The following is a 20378-nucleotide window of genomic DNA, read 5'->3' as shown; positions in this document are numbered from 1 at the left end:
TAAGGGGCTCCATATGGATGTATGGAATTTGATAAAAAAAAAAAATAATAATTAAAAAATTAAAAATTCTGTTTTCACTTTGTCATAATGGGGTCCTGAGTTTAGAATAATGAGAATAAAAATGTTTTTCTCCCAACAGTAAAATCAGGCTGCAACATCACAAACTTCAAAAGTGAAAGGGGTCTGAACACTTTCTAATGGCACTAGAAATTGTCTCTATTGATAAAAATAAAGTTTAGTAGTACCATTTCAAAAATCGTGTTTACATTGATTAAATTGTTTCCAAAGCTTTGTTTTTATTTACTGTTCTTTAAAATTTTTTTTAAAATGTTGTATAACTCATTAACCCATTAAGTCATAAAAGAAACATCAAGGCAGATATTTTGTGCAGCTGTATTTTATATTGTCAATTTTACCAGTAACATCAAAATTTTTAAATTACCTGAGGGGTTTTTTTTTCTGTGAAATTACAAAAAAGGATGAGAGACAACCAGCTTTCAGCACCTGCAGTAAAATCTTGAAATTGTAAATAAAGAATTATGAGCTTAGTAAATCTTACAGTAACTTTAAAGACACTGGACCTCTAGAATGTTGATTTTGTTATTTTCTACATTTAATCTAATTTCCTCTGTGTCAAATTCCTGCCTCATTCACAGTTTTGAATGAAAACAGGTTTTTTTTTCTCAAACAGACCCAAAACAGCCAAACAACAGTCGGTGTTTCTACAGAAGAGAATAGTTTAATGAACACACTTGTCAAATGAAAAGGTTTGCTTCTGAGAGGCAACAACCTGTTTGAACAGAGACAGCGATGCTCATGAGAACTCTCTTCAGGAAACAATAGCTGGAATGAGAAGTAACCAGGTTAGATTAAAAAAGAAAGAAAGAAAGAAAAAAAGACTGAACAGCAGGAATACAATAGTTTGTGCAACAGCAAATACAGTTTAAGTATATACAAGCATATATTCTCTCATTGAACATTCACCAACAGCTTCAACGATGGATCCACCGCGAGGACTTTGACGTCTTTTATGGGAACTTGTGTAACTTTGATAATACTGTTTGTTCTGATAAGTGCTGAACAGCTAAAGGATCTCTTTAAGAAACCTTTGCTTACTTTTGAAGTGCTACAGATGTGTTAAAAAAACAACAGATAAGCAATATTTGACAACATGGAAATTATAAACCATCACTTTAATCGGACAACATTCAGTAGAGTGAGTTTTTAGTTGCACACTTTAGTTTAATGCAGAGAATTGTGGGAGGAATATCCACGCTGAACAGAAGGAACAGGATTTAAAATACTGAACACAGTAATTCAACAGGACTTTTGTTTAAGACTTGTCCGTCTTAAAAACAGTTTGTGGGCGTTTAAGGGAAAAAGTGCAGGCAAGAATAATTGCAAAAACAGAATGTCCTTTAAATGCAAACTTCATGTTTACACCATGATTAACTTTTTCTATACTGTACTATTGTATGAACCTACTTTACTCTGTAAAAACAACTATATGTTGTTAAACAGACTGCAACATGAATCAAATGTCTAAATGAGACTTAACTGCATCAACAAAGATTGTAAACAAAAAAGAGATAAACCAGAAACAAATTGTAGCTAACTTTGAACTTTGACCTAAACTAGCAGAAAGTAAAATGTATGTGAACATTTGAGTTTCAGAGCTTGAATATACTTCTATTTTCCAGTTGTGGAGATTGTTCACGAGGGTTAGATTAAGGCTTAGATTTGGGGTGTTCATCTAAAATGAAGCATAGCGGAAGGCCAGATGTTAGAAAAGAAAGGCTCGTGACCATGAGGTTGCTGGTTTAAATTCCAGTAATTTCAGAGGAAATGTAGCTGAAGAAAACAAATAAATAAACTCTTCCATTCCCTCACCACGCAGCATTAAGGCCAGCCAAAGCAGATTTGGAATAAGGCCCATCTTTCCACATCTTTTTTTATTACTTTGCTTCCCTCTTTGGGGATCACCATAAAATTCTTCTTTATAAAAGAAACATTAATTTTTTACAAGTATTTACAAAGGGAAAGAGAGGGGAAACCAAGGCATTTAGTGTTTAGGTTCTCGGGTAATCCACGGAGACGTTGCTTCTCATCCCTCAGTCCCACATTCAAAACTAATGAGTCCTCTTGGAGTTTCTTTTTTCTGCCATGGTATTTTATTTCTCAGCCCACTACTGTTTCAGGGTGTGCTGTGTCCTGGGCCAGCCCAAGTCCCTGAGTTATTAGAGTGTTTCTCTCAAAGCCGCAGGAAGGAGCTCAACCAGAGTCTGAGTCACTGGTGTCTGAGGACGAGGATGAGGAGGAGGAGGAGGAAGAGTCGGAGCTTGAGCTGCTGCCGCTGAGGCGTGAGGGCTGTGTGTGAGTCTCTGTAGCGTTGGGCTTCTCCACTGCACAGAGGACAACAGGCATGAGGATATAAGTTAGGCAAACAGGAACACAAACATTTATTTACCTGTAAAAACTTCATGTAAGACCAACAATAATCATGAGATTGTACCTTCAACAGGGGTGTAACAATATTTGCATTCTTCCTGAAACAGCACAGATTGGACAAGGGATGCAAGAATTAGCCCACTATATGGTTAAATTTGAACCCTTCTGTGGTTGGCATCAGTTAGTATTGGGTTGGTTGAACTACTTAACATTTATTTGATCATTTCAGAACTACAGTGCCAGCCAAATGCTCAGTCTAAACCCGTAGTTCTTATCTGGCCGGGTATAAGGACGCACCACCACCTCTTATAAGAGATTGTGACCAGATTTCTTCAAAATCTTGAACTGCCTAAATTTATCTAATGAAAATTGTTACTGTTTGGACCATAATTTGGCACATCTTGCATATGGGCCTTCTTTTTTCCAGCTTGCCTCTGTCTTTCTAGTTTTTGAATCTAACATGCAGGCTGATTTTCCCTACAGTTAAGTGTCGTGTGCTACAGACAGACATTTATGCTCATTAATAAATGACAGAAACCACAACACTGATGAAAAAAATTTGCATCATATAATCAAGTTGTGTACATTGTTAAGAAAGTTCTACTGTGTTGACTTTAAAGAAAAACCATGAGATGGTAGTTTATTATTCATCTCTTCCCCAATTATAAGAGTTCCTCCTCTTTCTGAGAGCTCATTTCCCCCGTTAACAGTCTGTGCGTAGTTAGCGCGGGGAAGGGGCTGTGAAAATAGGAAGTATGTTAAAGCACACTGCAGGGAGTGTTGTATACAGAGGCTTTTACAAATCACTCGTGGTTGAGACAGCGCTCCACTTTCACAGAGCACCCCAGAGGATCACATGTATTGCATGTGCAAGTCAGTCCAGCCAGTCCAAGCTTTAAGAGTAACGTAAGTCTGAGACTGGTAGCATGAAGAGCCGCCAGGAAATGGAGCAGGCCAATATATAAAGATTTATGTCTAGATTATATGAATCAATATCATAATTAAAAATTAAAATTGACCTGAATTGGAGAATCCATTTTTTTACCCAGTCCAACTGATAGCATCTTGTGGAAACTACACTTAAGTACTATTTTGATCTAGAAACTGGGGATAAAGTTGTTCAGAATATGTGTCAGGCTATACTCACATTTAACTGAAGCAATGAGCGACAATATTAAGCTCAAGAATGTGGGCATTAAACTGCAAAGAGGCCAACAGTACTAGCATTATTGATGTTCTCCACATTCTACAAACTTTGCATTGTTACATCGTGACTTTGTTTACCATTGCAGTGGGAAGTTTGTTTACAGAATTAATTTATTTTACTTTAGACTAGACAGCTAAATGTATTTAATCAGATGGGAAATTATACACCTAGGAACATTAGTAATACAGATGTCACAGTTTGGAACAAAAATTTGGTATCCACAACATCGTATCCACACCCCAATACAGGTGGTAGCAATGCTCTTACCTGTCCAACTGCTCTTAAATAAAAAAAGAAGCAGACAAAAAAAACACAAGAAGAAAAGCTACATGCAGTGGCAAACTAGCAAGAAGTCACAGCAGAACTATGAGACCTGCCAGCTCCTTATCTCTCCCCTCAGCTTCTCTGTGCTGTTTTTAAAAAGCCTCAGGACGTGAAAACAGAAACGCTTAAAGTCAGTACCAATGTTATTACATTTTAAGGGATATCTGTGGGAAAATGGGAGTAGACAAGCCTGGCTTCAACTGAGTATTGAAAGTGCTCAAGCCTTATTACAACATAGATTCTCACGTTTACTTAAGGCAGTTGCGATCTGTGGCATAGTGGTTTAGCAGGATACACACATTTTGTTTTGCTTTTTACTGTTCCACTTATTTTTTATAATCTTAAACTACTAGATGTCATGGGTGCATTTGCCTATTGGTTAGGGTGTGCCCCATGTATGGCTGCTAAGTTCAAGTCTGGTCTAAGCTGTCATTTCTTGCCTCAGTTCAGTAAAGACTGTACCAACAATCACAAGATGGAACAAACTGTATTTTTCACTTATGCAATCACAAAGAGAAACATAGAAATATGCATCCAGGACTTCTCACCAGTTTTCCACTTTTAAACCAAACCTGTAAGTGTACTACGTGACCCCAAAAACCGAGGTAACAACTGTGCTGTGACCTCAGTGAGCTGTTATATCCCTGTCAAAGAAATAGAGACACATTATCTCACCTTTAGGTTTTGTAGGTTTCTTGACAGAATTGAGTTGCCCGCTGACATCCTGAAGCCTCCTCTCGAGCTCCCTCCGCTTCTCCAGAGTAAGCTCCTCTTTCGATTTGCCAATGCTATTTTTCTTTCCTACAAAGATGATAAAAGATGTTACAGATGATTCTCATCCGTAGCGGTACCAATCATTTTTGTTAAGAGTCTTTTTGGTGGGTGGGTTTAGCTAATATGGGAAACTTGATCACATAGCTAACAGACATCCCCAAAATGTTACAGGTGAACTAAAATGTCACAGATGAACTGCAGCAAACGTTCTGTTGCTATACTGTATGAACCAGATAAACTAATGAGAACTAGATAATTTTTTTACATACAGTAACTGTTATAACTTTAATACGTTTACGCTGCTGTGATTACTCAGGAGGAAAACTAGCCCTTCAATTGCTGAATCCCACAGAGTAGGGAGATTACTTAAAGATGCAAGTCCAGCAATTAAGTCAAGTGCAATAACCATCAGGGAGAACAACATCACAAGCCAGAAAATTTGGTCCAGTTTTTAGTAAACTCACACTATTTGACTTTTTTTTTTTAATGCAATGCATGTTACCCAGTGAACTTGTCTCTTGATTATTTTTTATTCCTTTAGCATTAATGTCTGCCATATTCTGTTACAGCTTTACATGCCATTTGCTAAACTGTTGATTAGGGATACCCCAGCACATCAGTTCATCATCGATACTGGCAATATCAATCAAGCTGACAAACATCAGCACCACAGTCAATAATGGGGCATTAACAGATTTTTATCAGTTTCTTTAGTATCAATACAATACTGGCATCGAGTACACCTAACTGGTCATCTATGGGGGTATTTTTTTAAATCAGGCAGAAGTGACCTGTTGGACATACTTTGCTCTGATTTTGAAGTCAAACATGAGAAAAATATCAGTCTTGTAGGAATCTCACACCAAAAGCAGTAATTTAAAAAAACACTGGCAATTTGCTACAAAAAGTTAATTTAAAACTCTGGCACTGACCCTGATTTTCACAATCAGTGCATCTTTACTGATCGTATCACATTTATTATTGTTACTTCGATGGATAATTTAACCTCTGAGCAAGGGGCCGCATTTAAAAGTAAGACTTTGTCTCCCTCTTCTGGCAGTGGGAGTTATCACGTAAACACCAATTAGGCATGCATCTTTTCTGCACTTTCCAGTGGAAAGTGATCCATGTTCATCCCCCAGAGGTTGCTTTCACCAGTCTTGTAACCTTACTGCTGGTGATGTGCTAATGCAAGGAGTAGTCCAACGTCTCTTCCCACTCTCTGATGTTCCCGTGCCCCCATTTGTGAGGACGAGCCCAGGACTTAACTGCAGTCGATTACAACAGTGGTTCCCAACCATTTTTCCTTGGAGCCTCCCCCAGCTCATATTGATGGCAAAGCCCCCCCAAGACCTACACAATACATTTTTAACCTATTATTGCCATAAATCAACATCCATTTAAAAGCCTCATCTATAAAAAAAAAACCTTAGAAAAAAGACTCAATACATATACCTATATATATATATATATATATATATATATATATATTTTTTTTTTTTTTTTTTTTGCCAAAAGACCATTTTACAAATTGTTTTTGAGTGTCTTAATTATGATTTTACTTAATATGAAAATGAAAATCGAATCTACCGATTTGCACTCAGGGCTCTGTGCAATGTGACATACACTGAAAAAGTACAACCACAGCAAAATAAATTCAAGCTGCAAAAGTTTGCACCCAAGTTAAAAGCTGCCCTCCAGGTTTACCTAAAGCACAGCTGCAATTCATGTTGGATAATGAGCAACCATCCCTTTAAAATTTCAGTGATGCCACCATGTTAATGAGTAAAAATCTATTTACAGGACATCATTATCAGAAAATATGCTGGCTGTATTTTCATTTACCTTGTTCAGCATACGGCTTACGAGGCTTCTTCCTCAGACAGGTCATAACGTAGCGCTCCAGCTCTTTCAGAGTTGATGGCTTGAGTGTTTCAAAGTCAATCTCTATTTCCTCAGGGTTTGTGTCCCTTAGTGAAGGCTCTCTGGACTGAATGATGTGTACCACACGACCCAGCTTCTCTCCCGGGAGCTTGTTAATGTCAAGGCTCAGCTGGCGTTTCTCATCATAAGACATGGGTACGATCTCCTCTTCCTCCTCTGAGTCGTAGTGTGGCAGCATTGTAGGCGTCAGTGGAGGGTAGAACGGCTTCTTTGTGGACCTGCAGAAATAAAGGTGACAAAGTCAGGACAAAAGCTATATAGACAGTCAGCTGATTAGATATTGTTAATAAAAACACAGGACAATGTGTATGAAAAAAAAATCTCCACATTGCTACAAAAATAAGACATTCTTGGGTAAATATTTCACTAACTTGCTGTTCTTGTTACTCTTCTTCCCCTGGTTTTTCTTGGGCTGGGATCCTCCTGCTCTGGCTGACTTGGTTTTCAAGATCTTGCCGGGCATTTTCCATTCCTCAGATCCAGCTCTGCTCCTGCCCCCTCGACTCCGCTTCTCCAGCTTCTTCTTTTTCTTCTTCTCCCTTTTTTCCTTCTTCTCTTTCTTCTTCTTAGGTTTGACGATGGGGCCTTGGGAGAGGGCAGCCAGCTGTTCATGCACAGCTCTGAGCTGTGAGAAAATTTGGTTTAAAAAAAGGTGGTTGTTTAGCAAAGGTTTCTTGGCATGCAGAGCTATCGTTACTGAAATTAGAGACACCCCAATCATATTTTTTACCCCTGGAATACCAATCATCTAACAATGAGATCAGCCAGTGCAGATTATTTTTTGTATTTTGATGTTACTTCATCAGTCAACAACATGCTTTTTCTTACTTTGTTCAACAGGCTAACTAGCTGTCAGTTGCAGTACAGATTTTAATAATGGATTAATAATTTTAATAAATGGGACTCGTTTAGAGTTTGGGAATCTTACCAGGGCTGTTTTTAAACGAAGGAGGATGACTAACCTACAGCAGCAGAAGTTCGGCAAGTCGGTAAGTCGACAGTGACTTTTTCAAACTAACCGCGAATTTCCATATACAGCGTGTGCGCCGCGGGTTTGCTCCGACCAAAGGCGAGCGACCTCGCCCACTGGAAGTGAGTCTAGAGCGCTGCGGCGCGCAGCCCTGATCATCAGGAAGAGATCATGGGAAAACTGCAAGTTCACGCAGGAATAGCATGTCAACAGCGGACTATTTTACCTTTTGGGCTTAATTTACCATCCTTTCCAGTATAAGTCCATGATATTATTGCTTCCTCCATTGAGTGAGTACATTAGGAAGTTAAAAGGTTAATGTTTGCTTAAAGGATCTGTGGTTTTATGCAAAATTCTTTGGCTAAATATCCCCAAAAGTTAACTTTTCCTCATCAATGGTGCCATTGAAGCTCTGTGACCCACTGACCTCTTGGTGACACTTTGCTCTCGCTGCAGGATAAGACATAATGTTGATAAAGTGATGATTTACGATTGGGAGTCTGTGCATTGTGTTTTATTTTGAAAGAACTGGATGTTCTACGCTTGTGACTTCCATGGTTGGTGCTTTCTGAATGACAGTGAATTTACGAGGTTTGGCAGCAGCCGGCACTGAAATAGACCTGCAGCGTATCTGAAACGAAGCAGAGCGGAGTGGCGCTCCAGGCACGCGCCACTGCCGGTCCAGAGTGCCGGCTATGGAAATGCTCTGATAGACTAGAGAGGGAGCGAAGTGCTCCACAGTTCGATTCATCGGCGTTCTGCGTGTGCGCATGCTTTATATGGAAATTCGGGGTTACAGTTGACAGCACTTCTTTTAAGTTTAATCTGATTTACAGTGCTAATATGCTGAGTACTTATTGGCTTGCAATTCAGTGGGCCTAGTTAGTTATCGTACACCACAAACAGTCCTTCTCTTAGTTGCAGACGCCAGAGACAGGGATAGAGATGGAGATGGAAACCCGGGTTCCTAAATGACCCAGTTGGGTATTTTTCAAAACCTGAAAATTTGTGTTTTAGCTTATCAGTAATGCTGTTGAGTCTCAAAGGTTCTGTGACGTAATGCAATTTTATCATGTCTCTGGTGCAAAAAACATACATCAGTTCTTACAAGGGGGAAAATAAGCTCAAAATACATCAGCACTGTGCATCAAATTAAACCAAAATGCTGCACCTTCAACTCTCAGCTTGAAGAAAAAAAGACTCCGGCTGGGAGATAAGAAAGTTCTACGTAACTCCTGTTTGTTAAAAACATTATCCTGCGTAGAAATTGGCTAAATAAAAGTTAATTAGCTTATTAAAAAGCTGGTAGATGAATACATCAAGGGGCCATCTCAGTTAAATGACAAAAAGGTAAATATACATAAAATGTCGGTATGTATTCAAATGTAGCATCGAGAAAAAGGAATACCACTTCTATTAAAAATGGAAAGTAGTTTGTCTATCCATCAAATAATAGAAAAGGATCAATAAAGTGACCTGATATGGTATCAGTATCAATAAAAAAAAATCACTATTTCCATCCCTAGTAATCTGTTCTGGTTATTTGGCGATCCAATTATTACATACTTTTAATGACAACTGTTGAAAAATGAATAGTTGTCTATTAATTGGGGCATCTCCAATTATAATTAACATTACCAGGGATGTTACCTGTGTGCAAACCTGATCCTGTAACTCAGCCAAACGATGTGCTCGCTCCTCCTCACTGTCTGAGTTGGGGCTGCTTTCACTCTCTTCACTCTCACTGCTTGGCTCACTTTCTGATGTGGAGGAAGAAGAGGACGAGGAGGATGAAGAAGAGGAGGACGACGACGTTGGATGACCGCTCATTGACATGGATGTGTGATCCAAATGGGGCTCATCTGGCATCTTTGCAAAACGGAACTCAAAAACATCCTGTGGCAAAAGAGGCGATTAAGAATGAGAAGAGAAGTTAAAAAATATAATCAATAAACCGATGCAGGAAAAAAGGTCCCTCATTTTTTGGCAGTTCGGGTGTTGAAGTCTCATGATTAAGTAGAATCAAATAACCAGGCTCACCTGCAGCTTGCGGGCCATGCCAACAACATCATGGTCAGGTGGGTTGTACTTGTAGCAGTTAGAGAACATGAGTCTGACATCACTGGCAAACTGCTGTGCATCCCTATATTCACGACAGTCCATCCTCCTCTGATAAGAGTAGGGAAAGCACAAAATAACAGGTTAAAACAGTTCTTTCTTCAAGTTTGAATGAGATTTTCATCTAATATGAAATTGGTATTTTGCAAATCACATCTTTTAGCAGCTTTTCTGCTCCAATACTTTCAAAGACAGGCAGTTGTAAATAACGATGTCTGGATAAGAAACACTGAAAAGGAGTGTTTAAAACATATATGAGTCACCTTGATTGTGCTGAGATCCATGGGACACTTAATAATGTCATGATAGTCATGTAGTCCTAGTGCAACAGCATCCACAGGAGTGTAGAAAGGCCAGGCATACGCAGCATGTTTCTTTGACAACATTTCTTTGAGCAGCACACTGCAGTACCTCAGCTGAGGGCTCAGTTTGCCTTTCCTCGAGGGCAGAGACTGTACAGAGTCAGGTAAGTCTTTTTTGGGGGGTTTAATGGGACGTCCGCTGCCTACTCTGCGTCCAGTTCCTGCCATCATTGGTTGAAGCAGGACGGGACCACCAGGGCTCCTGACCAGGCCCATCCCAGGACTGTCCAGGCCCATGCCCCCTATGGAGGTGATGCTATGCACGGAGGGGTCGTGGACTTGGCCTCCATGGCCTCCTTTTCCCAAGCCCACCATGTGCGTTGGTCCTGATATGCCCACAGTCAGACCCATGGTGGAAGGGGTGGTGGTGTCAGCCTTGCGTTTCACACCTTTTTTCTGTAAATAAGCAGGTTTTAAGCTGCTATCATCAAAACACTGGTGCTTCATTTCAACCTATGATACCCAAAATAAAATAGTTTGCTAGACTCAAAAGTAGACTGAATAATTCACAGTCTAAGGTCAACTTTTTCTGTTTACAAACATCTACATGTTAGGCTGGAGACATATTTGCTGTCTCATCTTGCATATCTGTTTGTGTCTGGCTGCATCATGAACATTCTTGAAAGTATACTTGAATATTCGTAACGCACGTCACCAGAGGGCAAACAAGAGAGCTCCGGCCATATACAACTACCTGATGTGTTAAATGTAAACTATAAACACAGACACTTAAGGAGGTTACTAAAATGTAGAACTATTTTAATAATGGCATCAACAATCAATAGTAACATCAGATCAGCCAGACTGATGACTGGGGGTCAGAACACACCGTCTGCACTCTGTTTCTGCAGCACAGACGTAATGCTACCAGTGTATCGGTTTAATTTATGACCGTGTCAGCAGGTGGCTTTAAGCTGACTGCATTCACAGATGTGGCTGTTATAAAAGACAAAACAAGTCCTTGTGAATAAAAGAAAAAAAAACTTTATTTTTTAGTTATTATGTTAAAACATCCTCATCAGATATGTATTTATTTTAAAAAACACTAAACTAATACAAACAGCCATGTCAACACCAATTACATGGTCATTTTTTGAACTGCAACATCTTTCTCATTAACATTATTTTTACAGGGTTATACATCAGTTTCTAAAACAGAATTATCTGTTCCAGCAGGTTTGACTGACATGTTTATCTCTGTGCAGTGACAATAACACATTTTAGGATGTGGAAAATGGTTGACTTGTTTTATCAGTACCAGTTAAACTTTCAGCTGTTATTGTCTCTGCTGCTGTGTTAACTGTCACACCATCCTCGCCTCTCTTGGTCATGTGCATAGTACATCTCACATCCATGTTGCGTTTATTTTTGAGGATGTGCAAAACAAGTTAACAGCAATTATATCCCCAGCCATAGACTCAAACATTTCTATCTTTAAAGACAGCATAAAATCAAAGATGCCAAAGGTATTTCTGTACAATTTATTTTTTATTGCAATCAGTATTATGTTTGTCTGTATTTACCTTGGTTGTTGGCTGTGTAGGGGGAAGGCCCATGATGTTGGCAGGAGGCAGGTTTTTGGTCAGCACAGTCTGAGGAGAGTTGGCAAGCATTGACTCCCCAGTATCTGAGGAAGAAGGGGAGTAGGCTGACTGGGACACTGCTGGCACCTGCTGAGCCCTTGATGCTGAGATAGAAAGTACATTTAATTTTAGTGATTAAACTCAGCAACAGAAATAGACAGATATCAAAAGGTATTTCTGATTCAATGCCATTACTAAAATTACTACTCATACAAGGCTGCAAGTTGAGCACAGACTCACAAGATTTGCGACCCCTTCCTCTATTGTTCTTGTTTCGAGGAGCTGGAGGAGGTAGTTCAATTTCGTCCTGGGGCATCTGGGCCACCTTTTGGAGGAAGATCTTCTCTAAGGACTGGGCCATCAGAACAATGTCATCTGTTGGCTTACCAGGAAAAAAAACGTGCAATGCACATGAGTCAAAAAAGATTAATTGAATCCTATTCTAAAGGACAATAACTGTATGAGATGAAACAGAACGTTAGAATGATGTTTGATGTCAATCTGGGATACTCAGAATCAAAAATCAATTCTACTATGTTAGACTGTGTGCCAAAGCATGTCAAATCTGTTTTGCTTTTTAATTTGGAACAGCAAGATCAGAAGAAATTAGAGTTTTCTGACCATGGACTGAAATTCGTCACAGTTTTGCTCTGATTTTGACAGCTTTAGAGAGAAGTTGCCTTTAACACTAGAAATTTGGGAAAGAAACCCTGTTTCTATAAAGCAAAAGTATTGGCTCTCCCTATATGTTTTTCTAAATCAATAAACCTTATGTTTCCAATTCGCATTAGAATATAAAAGAAACCAAAAATACTGACTTCAGTATCCTCTATATTTCCTCCCCTAAGACAGCTTGCTGCATGAGACATCTTTGTTGTTTGTCTTTGGTACAAGGGTCAGTTCAGGACAGTGACCATAGCAACAAGCTTTTCACAACATTTTGAATGGCGCCCCCATGAAACAACTGATCACAATTTTTGCACTGAGCTATATGGTTTGTGAAGTAAATGAAGGCTCTAGTATCACATCTGATTTTGAAACACTGTCAAAGTCTCAGTAAGATGTGCATAGAAATAAAACAACACCATTTTTGGCAGCAACATGGTCCAAAACAGTTGGATGCTTTTATAATTATCCTGTAGTCAACTTGACGATTTCATTTTCCATTTTGCCTCAAAAGATATGCAGCAGCACACTTTTATAGAATATATACAGGTCAGCACATGTTTTGTTGCCACACAGGGCTACAGAGAGTCTGTTTGCAAAGGTCTAGATAAACGAATTGTCATGGGAAATTAAAAAAGGTTTCAAATTGCACTTTCTTATCAAGAAAGAGTATTATTATCAGAACTGCTTGGTCACAGTTTTAAGGTTGGGGTGAAAGTAAAACTAAAGCGTGATAGAAAGCCATGTAAGCGTATGTGTTCTACCTCTCAGCATACCTTGTTGTAGATGTAGCAGTTGGTGAACATTGTGTTGAAGTCCTGTATGCACTCACTGGCACAGCGGTAGAAGTTGTTCTCCAAACGCTTCTTGATGGTGCCCATGTCCATAGGTTGTTTGATGATTTTATGGTAATCCTGAAAAATATATTGATAAACAGAAGAAGTGAAAAGATTAACAAAATATGTGACATTTCAAAAGGAGGATGATCATGGGTGTTTTTATACTTTAACATTTGAGCCTGGAAACCACTGTGGTTTCACAAACATTTGCTGGAAGTAAAAAGCAAAAGTCCGTGGTGCATCTCCGCCTCTTAACCCACCGGCAGGTTGAGCCTATAGGCATCCACAGGCTCGTGGAAAGGCCAGGCAAAGTTATGCCTCCACAGACACTTCATCAGGGTCCTCTGCAGAAACTGCAGCTGGTTGGTCATACGGCCCGGCCGGCTGGGATCCTTCACTGGGGGCTGTGGTGGGGCAGGAGGTCCCTGTGGCAATGTGTGCGGCAGAGACGGGCTCTCAAAGTCCTCATATAACAGGGAGGGCTTACGAATGCGTTTGCTCGAACTGGAGTGCTGGTCGCCACTGGACAACCCGACCAGAGAGCTAAAGAGGAGGAAACAGAACGAGTGTAAGGGAAATGAGACCCAGATGAAATGATTAAAATTGGAAGCATAAGATCCATACAGAGAGAAAGATGGTGGAAAAAAGAAAGACCTTTAGTTTGACATTTGACAATGCCATACTTAATTAAACAGTCACTGACTGCATCATTTCACCACTCTCAAACATGTCCAACATATAATATTCAAAACACTAAAAACAGCAGCTTTGATGTGCCTAATGCACATAACTAAGTCCCTGTGAACTAACACCCTGCTCTCAAAATCAGCCAACAGCCATTGAGGGAACTAGAGCTGTATCAACAGGCTGCTACTTTTAGCACAGTCATGGGAACCACCATTGTATGGGTCCTCACCTTCTAAAAAACACTTCCTTATGTGAGACTTAGTAAGCAATAAAATCCTGAAGTTTCCAATGATTTAAGAGCTACAAAACTATAAGAGGCATCTGCAGCAACTTTAGCTCTTACAATTTCTCAATCAGGAGATACATTCACAATCATTGGCAGAAATCACAGAGAAGGGGGGTCTGGACTACCCCAATCTGATAAAATCATTGAATAGTCTCCTCCACCATTCGTGTCCTTAGAACAAGTAATTTTGCGTTGTATAATGCAAAACAATGCCTTAAATATTTTTGAAGAACCCGCCTGTCCCCCCTCAGTGCCTCATAGTGGTTTGTTCCAACCCCCTCTCCTTTTCCTGCATCTGCTTCTTTTTTCCAAAAGTTGCTGTGCTCCACAGCTGTGGATGCTCACGGACTCAGACAAAAAAATGACAGGGATCAGAGAGTAACTGGAGAGACTTTAGAGCAATAAATCTTAAAAAAACTGTTAACATGATTTTACACCCAATAAAGATATGAATTACGCCTAATTAAGGTGATTTTGGCATGTCTCACCCCAAATCACCCATCCTTATTTCCGATTCAACCCACTGTCCTCCTCTCTAAACAGAAGCAAAAAAAAGCCCAAAAATATATCTTAAAACTAGAAAAGCACTCGGAGAGCACAGACCTCCGTCATTAGCTCTATCTCCCAATAGCAAAGAATCCTTAAAAAAATTTCTGGATCCAGACGGTGATCTGGATCACACCCAAAATCTAATCAGTTCTTCTTTATGCCATTTCTGACATTTCCTGAAAATTTCATCAAAATTCGTCCATAACTTTTTGAGTTATGTTGCTAACAAACTAACAAACAATCAAACTAACAAACAAACCCTGCCGATCACATAACCTCCTTGGCGGAGGTAAAAAAAAACCCGTCAACTGCTCACTATTTATATACCCAGTTCAGAGCTGAGTGCATCTGGGAACAGGCATACCAACTTTATCAACATCATCTCATATCACAAAATCAGAAAATTCTACATTATAGTTTCAGATCAGAGCGAGACATCTTTCTTTGAAAAGAAAAGAAGGCAAAATGCTCTAGCTACAGAAGTGCTGGGAAGTTGGCCATTACTGGTGAAATTATTAAAAGTGATACTTCACTGAATACAATTTTAGTTGTGGATAAAGGACCCAAGAAAATGACATAACACAGAGTTAAAAGTAACAGTCCAGCATTCAAAACTATAAAATTATATAATTAAAACAGTATGCTCTTAATCCAAGTAAAATTCCTAAAACGCAGACACCCTTATCAAGTCTTTTAATATTGTACTGCAATAAATGATGTATGCATTTAATAACTACTTAACAACTGCTGGGAAGCAGGTGGATTAATCCACAGTTTTTGAAAGTCTGCTTTAACTTAACAATTATTGCTACATTTTGTTAAATTTAAAAAAGTTAAAAAAAATGCTGACAGGGTGCAACTTTTTATCTACACTTAAAAAATAAATGTTTTATGCTGTAAGAGTTTCTTGCACGTTCTTTTGCATCCTGTTTTTCACCTGCTATTGAAAAAATATTATTTAAAACGTTTTGTTTATAAGAAATTTAATTAGATTATTGAAGTCTTTTCTCAGTTAATAGGGAATGATTTCTTCTACTTGTGCACCTGCACTGTGTGCATGTATGTTCATGTGATTATTTATCCACCAGTTTATTAAAATGCCCAGTAAAGGAGAATAGGCATCTGATTCTTTTTCACTGCACCAAAATTCAATAGAGAGGATCCAGCCATATGAGCAACCGTTTGAATAAATCTTTAAGAGAATGACAAGAAGTACAGATAAAAATGTTTTATAATGTCATCAGGCAATTAAAGACATATGGGCACCGAGAGGCAGGGACAGTTAGGCAGCAGCTTAGAGTTTCCAAGTATGATGAGCATTTGTCACTCTTAGTCAATAAATATAGGCCTTTCTGATTTAGACTAAATACAGATGACTTGTTTTTGTGTTCATGTCTTTTTGGTCTTTATGGAGTGTACCTAAGATTCATCATGGTGTTACAACCCCTTAAGTTATTTACCTTTAATGATTCAGTTGAAGAGACAATGTTTTCTTTAAATACCCCTATACCAGTTTGTTGCATTATTTTTACTTAAGAGAGTCTGACTGCAACTTTGGCGTCAACCTCAGGAACTGCCATTGAGAGAAATTTCTGTTTGTTGCCCCCTCCAATATTAAAGTATATCTGCCCTTGAACTCACACCATGTTCTGCCTGTCCTCAAAGCAAACCTTCACCCTACTCTGTGAGAAAGAGATATATTGTTATATATCACAGACCAGGTGTATTTTAACCTTTATTTAACACTAAAATGTGACGTATTTAGCTTTTTCTGTAATGTTCAAGGATGCCCAACACAACAGCTTTGTTGCATGTTGATAACGGCAAGAGCATAAAAAAATGTCTTAAAGTTTTTGTGCTTTTGAATGCACAATTTAAAAAAGAAAGCTTACACTAACACATGCACAAAACTAGCATAAAAGCTGTTCTTGCATATTTAATATATTCAAAAGCTGTTTAGAATTGGTTCAATGGTGTGCAACACAATTTTTTTTGCAGAAATCTGGCTTGCTTTGATAATCTCAAATTAAAAGGACAAAACATCTTTGGTGCCCTTGACTGTGGTACTGTAGTCTATACAATCACCCTCTACTTCAACAGTCACATAAAAATTAAAATGCAGAGTAAAAATCCCTCAACAGTTTATAAAGGATTAAGTGTAAGAAATTTTTAGGAAATGTCCATACCTCATATGCACCCATAGTTATGGCTGTGTTGTTCCACAACACTACAAAGACCATGTCCTATGTTGACCTAGGGAGTCTCTCAGTCCATGGAGTCAAATGAGGGACTCCTGTCACTGTAGCTTAAACCCTATCATCCTCTCTTTTCTTGCCTGAGTGGAGCACATGAAGCAGATTTAGAAGAAGTTATATTGCACTAACACAAGCAGCACACACCTGCCCCACTGACACAAAAACTGTGGCGAAGCCTATGAGCTGATTTACTACATCAGTCAGAGTCCAGGCAGGCCAAATGGACCGCATTAGCAGTGAGAAAAACACAAGCTTTGATGCAATGAATGAATTTTAGAGTTAACTTCCACTCACACACATTTTTGAGCACTTCTTAGTTGTTTTATAAAATATTAGGAGGATGTTATGTTACTGTAATATCGCATCGTAGAAGTTTTGATTTTTCTTTGTACCACATATTTGAAAAAATACAATCTTATTATTTCTTGATTAATATGTCAAATTATACTTATTTACTTGCATTCCTGAACAGAAAAACTAGTTTTAGTGGTTGAACGTTATGCTTGATTAATTTCTGACTCCTCAGAGAAGCCCAGTGAGCCAGCTCAAATTTGGTTGAATTCAGTTTGAAATCCCTCATTCTTGTTCAAAATGGTAAAATGTGGAGAGCTCAATGAAAATGAAAGAGTCCGCATTAAAGCACTTCATGATGCTGGATGGTCTTTGAGACAAATGGCAGGTAGTCTAATAAATTTTGTTTAGCCCTGTATTTGTAAAATTTAAAGCATGTCAAGGGTTGGTTTATCCTCTTTGTCCAGTCCTGTTTTCTTTCATTTAGGGTACAAACTGCAACATTTTTCATCAAATGAATTTAAGCCATTTAATATTTTTCAACCACTTAAATGGTGGGTCCTGATGCCTGACCAGTTGAGAACCACTTAAGTCAACTTTTGTAGTTTGTAGAGTGATTTATTGCTTGTGTTTGTTAAAAAAAACACAAGAGGAAATTAAAATGACATATTAAATTGCAATAGCAATGTTGGGGAAAAAAAAAACAAAAAAAACAAATAGGTTATTTCCTAAATTGTTCAGCCCTATTTCCAACCCTGGCCCATATAACCCAACCCTAAAGAGTATCAACATAAGCCTATATGAGTACTGTTCTAATAATGAAATGTAAATATAATATATAATTTATTGTCTTATAAATTAGTTGTTAATGCAGCTTTATGTAATAAATGTGGCTTTGCTGTGCAAACTTTAACTTCTGATTAAACTGCAAAGGTGTTAGCAGTGTTAATGCTTTCACAAGAAATCAAAACAAAGAAAGAAAAGGCAGACTCCTCTCCTCTCCAACAGCTGGTGATCGCGTGGTTTGGATGCCCCGCCCTCACTGTTTGTAAACACTACCCTACAATGACAGTAACGACTGGTAGACGTGGGTTTTCTATCATAAAGAAACACGACATTTAAAGCTACTGCACTGGATAGGTCGATCTATTAGTCCATCAGTCAATCCCAGTTATCGTCCGGCAGCATGAAGACGTTTCCTCATCCACCGGCACAGGAGAGCGAAGCTAAGCTAAAGGACTACAAGGCTGCGTTGCTGGGCAGCAGCAATACCTGCCAACTCTGAGGGTTAATTGATTTTAAGGCACTATTTTGACTATAAAATGATGTGCGCATGAGACATACTGAATTGGTTTGCATACCCGGTCCTCTTAATGTGATAGTCACACGACAGCAGGATTAGCATTAGCAGGGTGCCTGTTCGATGAATGACCCGGCTGACAGAAAGCCGGCGGGGAGCAGCCGGCTGAACCAGCCGCTGGGGCTGCAGCTGTCATTCGCTGTCTTTGTGCTAGCTCAACAATAAAACCAAGAGGTAAGGGATAAGACTAGTCTGCATATTTAGCTATATATTCACATGGAAGCAAGTCGTTATCAGAAAGACTGCTTTCGTAGCTAGCTATAATATCTTAAGTCAACCGTTTGTCTGACAAGCTAGCGTTGTTATAGTGACGCTAACGGTTACAGTAACGTAGCTAATGTCTGCGGATGACATTAACCGTTAGACAGATATCTTCAGCCCAAAGAGGCGGACTTTACCTGTCGTGGGGCGGGTTGACTGCCGCTTCCATCGGGCTGAAGGCGGTGTGTTGTTACAATCCAATTTTTTAACTACTATTGACGCTGCACTTCCACCGAAAGACCACAGAGCAACTCCGCAATGAAATGGCGCTTAAACGCTTCCGCTTGACCCTATATAAACCTACCACGTGGCAGTGTTACGTATTTCCTGTCGCGTTCAATGTGTTTCTAAATTCTTATTGGCTGTGATGAAACGTCCGTCAAACTGCGGGAAACGCCCATCACTCCCCTTGGTACATGTTGTTCTCTGAGTGGTATCAACACAATGGGAGCAGGCTCTGCTCTGCGAGGAAGCTTCAAATTTAAGAATTTATTTAAAATTTTTAAACTACAAGGCGTCCCTTTTCTTCTTGCACTCTGTTTCAGGAAATGGTAATATAGCATCTTCATATCATGCGTGAAATGCTGACTCTGTATTCTCAGCCTTGAAAAACCCCGTCGATAAATTTTCCAGGATTAGCATATAATTTAAATGCTGCATTATTTTGGCCTGCGGCAGATGTTGTCGGGCAATTTCTTGGCATGCGTATCAGTTTTGGATGCAGATTTTAGAAGGTATGATGCTTGGGCACAGGAATATTTAACCCAGAAAAGTTTGGTCGGATTTCAGGTGATATTACATAATCCAATCAGCATACTTTTCCCAACCCGCATCCATGACTTCCTGCAGCTCTCAAGACATTTGTCATTTTGAAACCAACATGTTCAAGATCAATCATTTTCACCTTTGCCCCCGGCTGTGGAATTAAGTACCAAAGTTAATAATAGCCTCTATTCTTTTTTGACAAAAAATTAAAAAACACGTTAAAAACAAAGTGTATGTATCCAGGCAGATTGATTGACAATGCGAAAAAGTCTATATTTAGCACGTTAAACGTTAAGTACCTTTTTACATCGTAGTGTGCATGAAGTGTTAGAAGTACTGAAAAAGGTTTAAATTAGTCCGTTTGGCCATAAGCAATACATTCCCTAAGCTTGGCCCATTTGTTTATTATTGTTTCTTTTTGCATTTACCCATCATAGCTCAGCAGAAACATACTTTTTACTAACCTCAAAGATCCAGGGCTTGTGAGAAAACATTCAGGGCTTCAGTCCAGGGTGAGCCACCCCCCTGGCTCCTATGATATCAACAAACTTAGTGGCATCAATAATGAAGATACCTTGAAAGAAAGTATAATTAAGCCTAACCACAAAGCAAAATAATTATAAAACCGTTTACTCCGGCAGAGTATGTGATGAAAATTAAATATAACGTTTTCTGGTAGAAAAGACCAA

General features: G+C 39.0%; 1 protein-coding gene across 1 annotated transcript; it reads right to left on the bottom strand.

Moving 5' to 3' along the window:
- Nucleotides 1-1178: 1178 nt before the first annotated feature.
- brd2b (bromodomain containing 2b) lies at nucleotides 1179-19181 on the bottom strand. The gene is made up of 12 exons (XM_041794060.1): nucleotides 19062-19181; nucleotides 13496-13778; nucleotides 13173-13310; nucleotides 11971-12112; nucleotides 11671-11834; nucleotides 10049-10543; nucleotides 9708-9836; nucleotides 9318-9563; nucleotides 7069-7322; nucleotides 6599-6915; nucleotides 4655-4780; nucleotides 1179-2402 (listed from the first exon to the last, which is right to left on the bottom strand). Exons 1-12 carry the CDS (start codon nucleotides 19091-19093, stop codon nucleotides 2272-2274), a joined length of 2457 nt encoding a protein of 818 aa, XP_041649994.1. The 5' UTR covers nucleotides 19094-19181; the 3' UTR covers nucleotides 1179-2271.
- Between the last annotated feature and the right edge of the window lie 1197 nt (nucleotides 19182-20378).

The sequence above is a fragment of the Cheilinus undulatus genome, linkage group 8, assembly GCF_018320785.1.
Source record: "Cheilinus undulatus linkage group 8, ASM1832078v1, whole genome shotgun sequence".
Taxonomy (NCBI): domain Eukaryota; kingdom Metazoa; phylum Chordata; class Actinopteri; order Labriformes; family Labridae; genus Cheilinus; species Cheilinus undulatus.
Note: the sequence above shows the minus strand (reverse complement) of the source record. Positions and strands in the feature narration are given on the sequence as shown.

Coding starts and splice junctions, on each gene's coding strand:
- brd2b (XM_041794060.1), bottom strand. CDS start 19,093: ATGGAAGCGGCAGTCAACCCGCCCCACGACAG. Junction 7,323..9,317: donor AGGATCAGGTTTGCACACAG/GTAACATCCCTG, acceptor ATTTTCTCACAG/CTCAGAGCTGTGCATGAACA. Junction 4,781..6,598: donor TAAGCCGTATGCTGAACAAG/GTAAATGAAAAT, acceptor TCATCTTTGTAG/GAAAGAAAAATAGCATTGGC.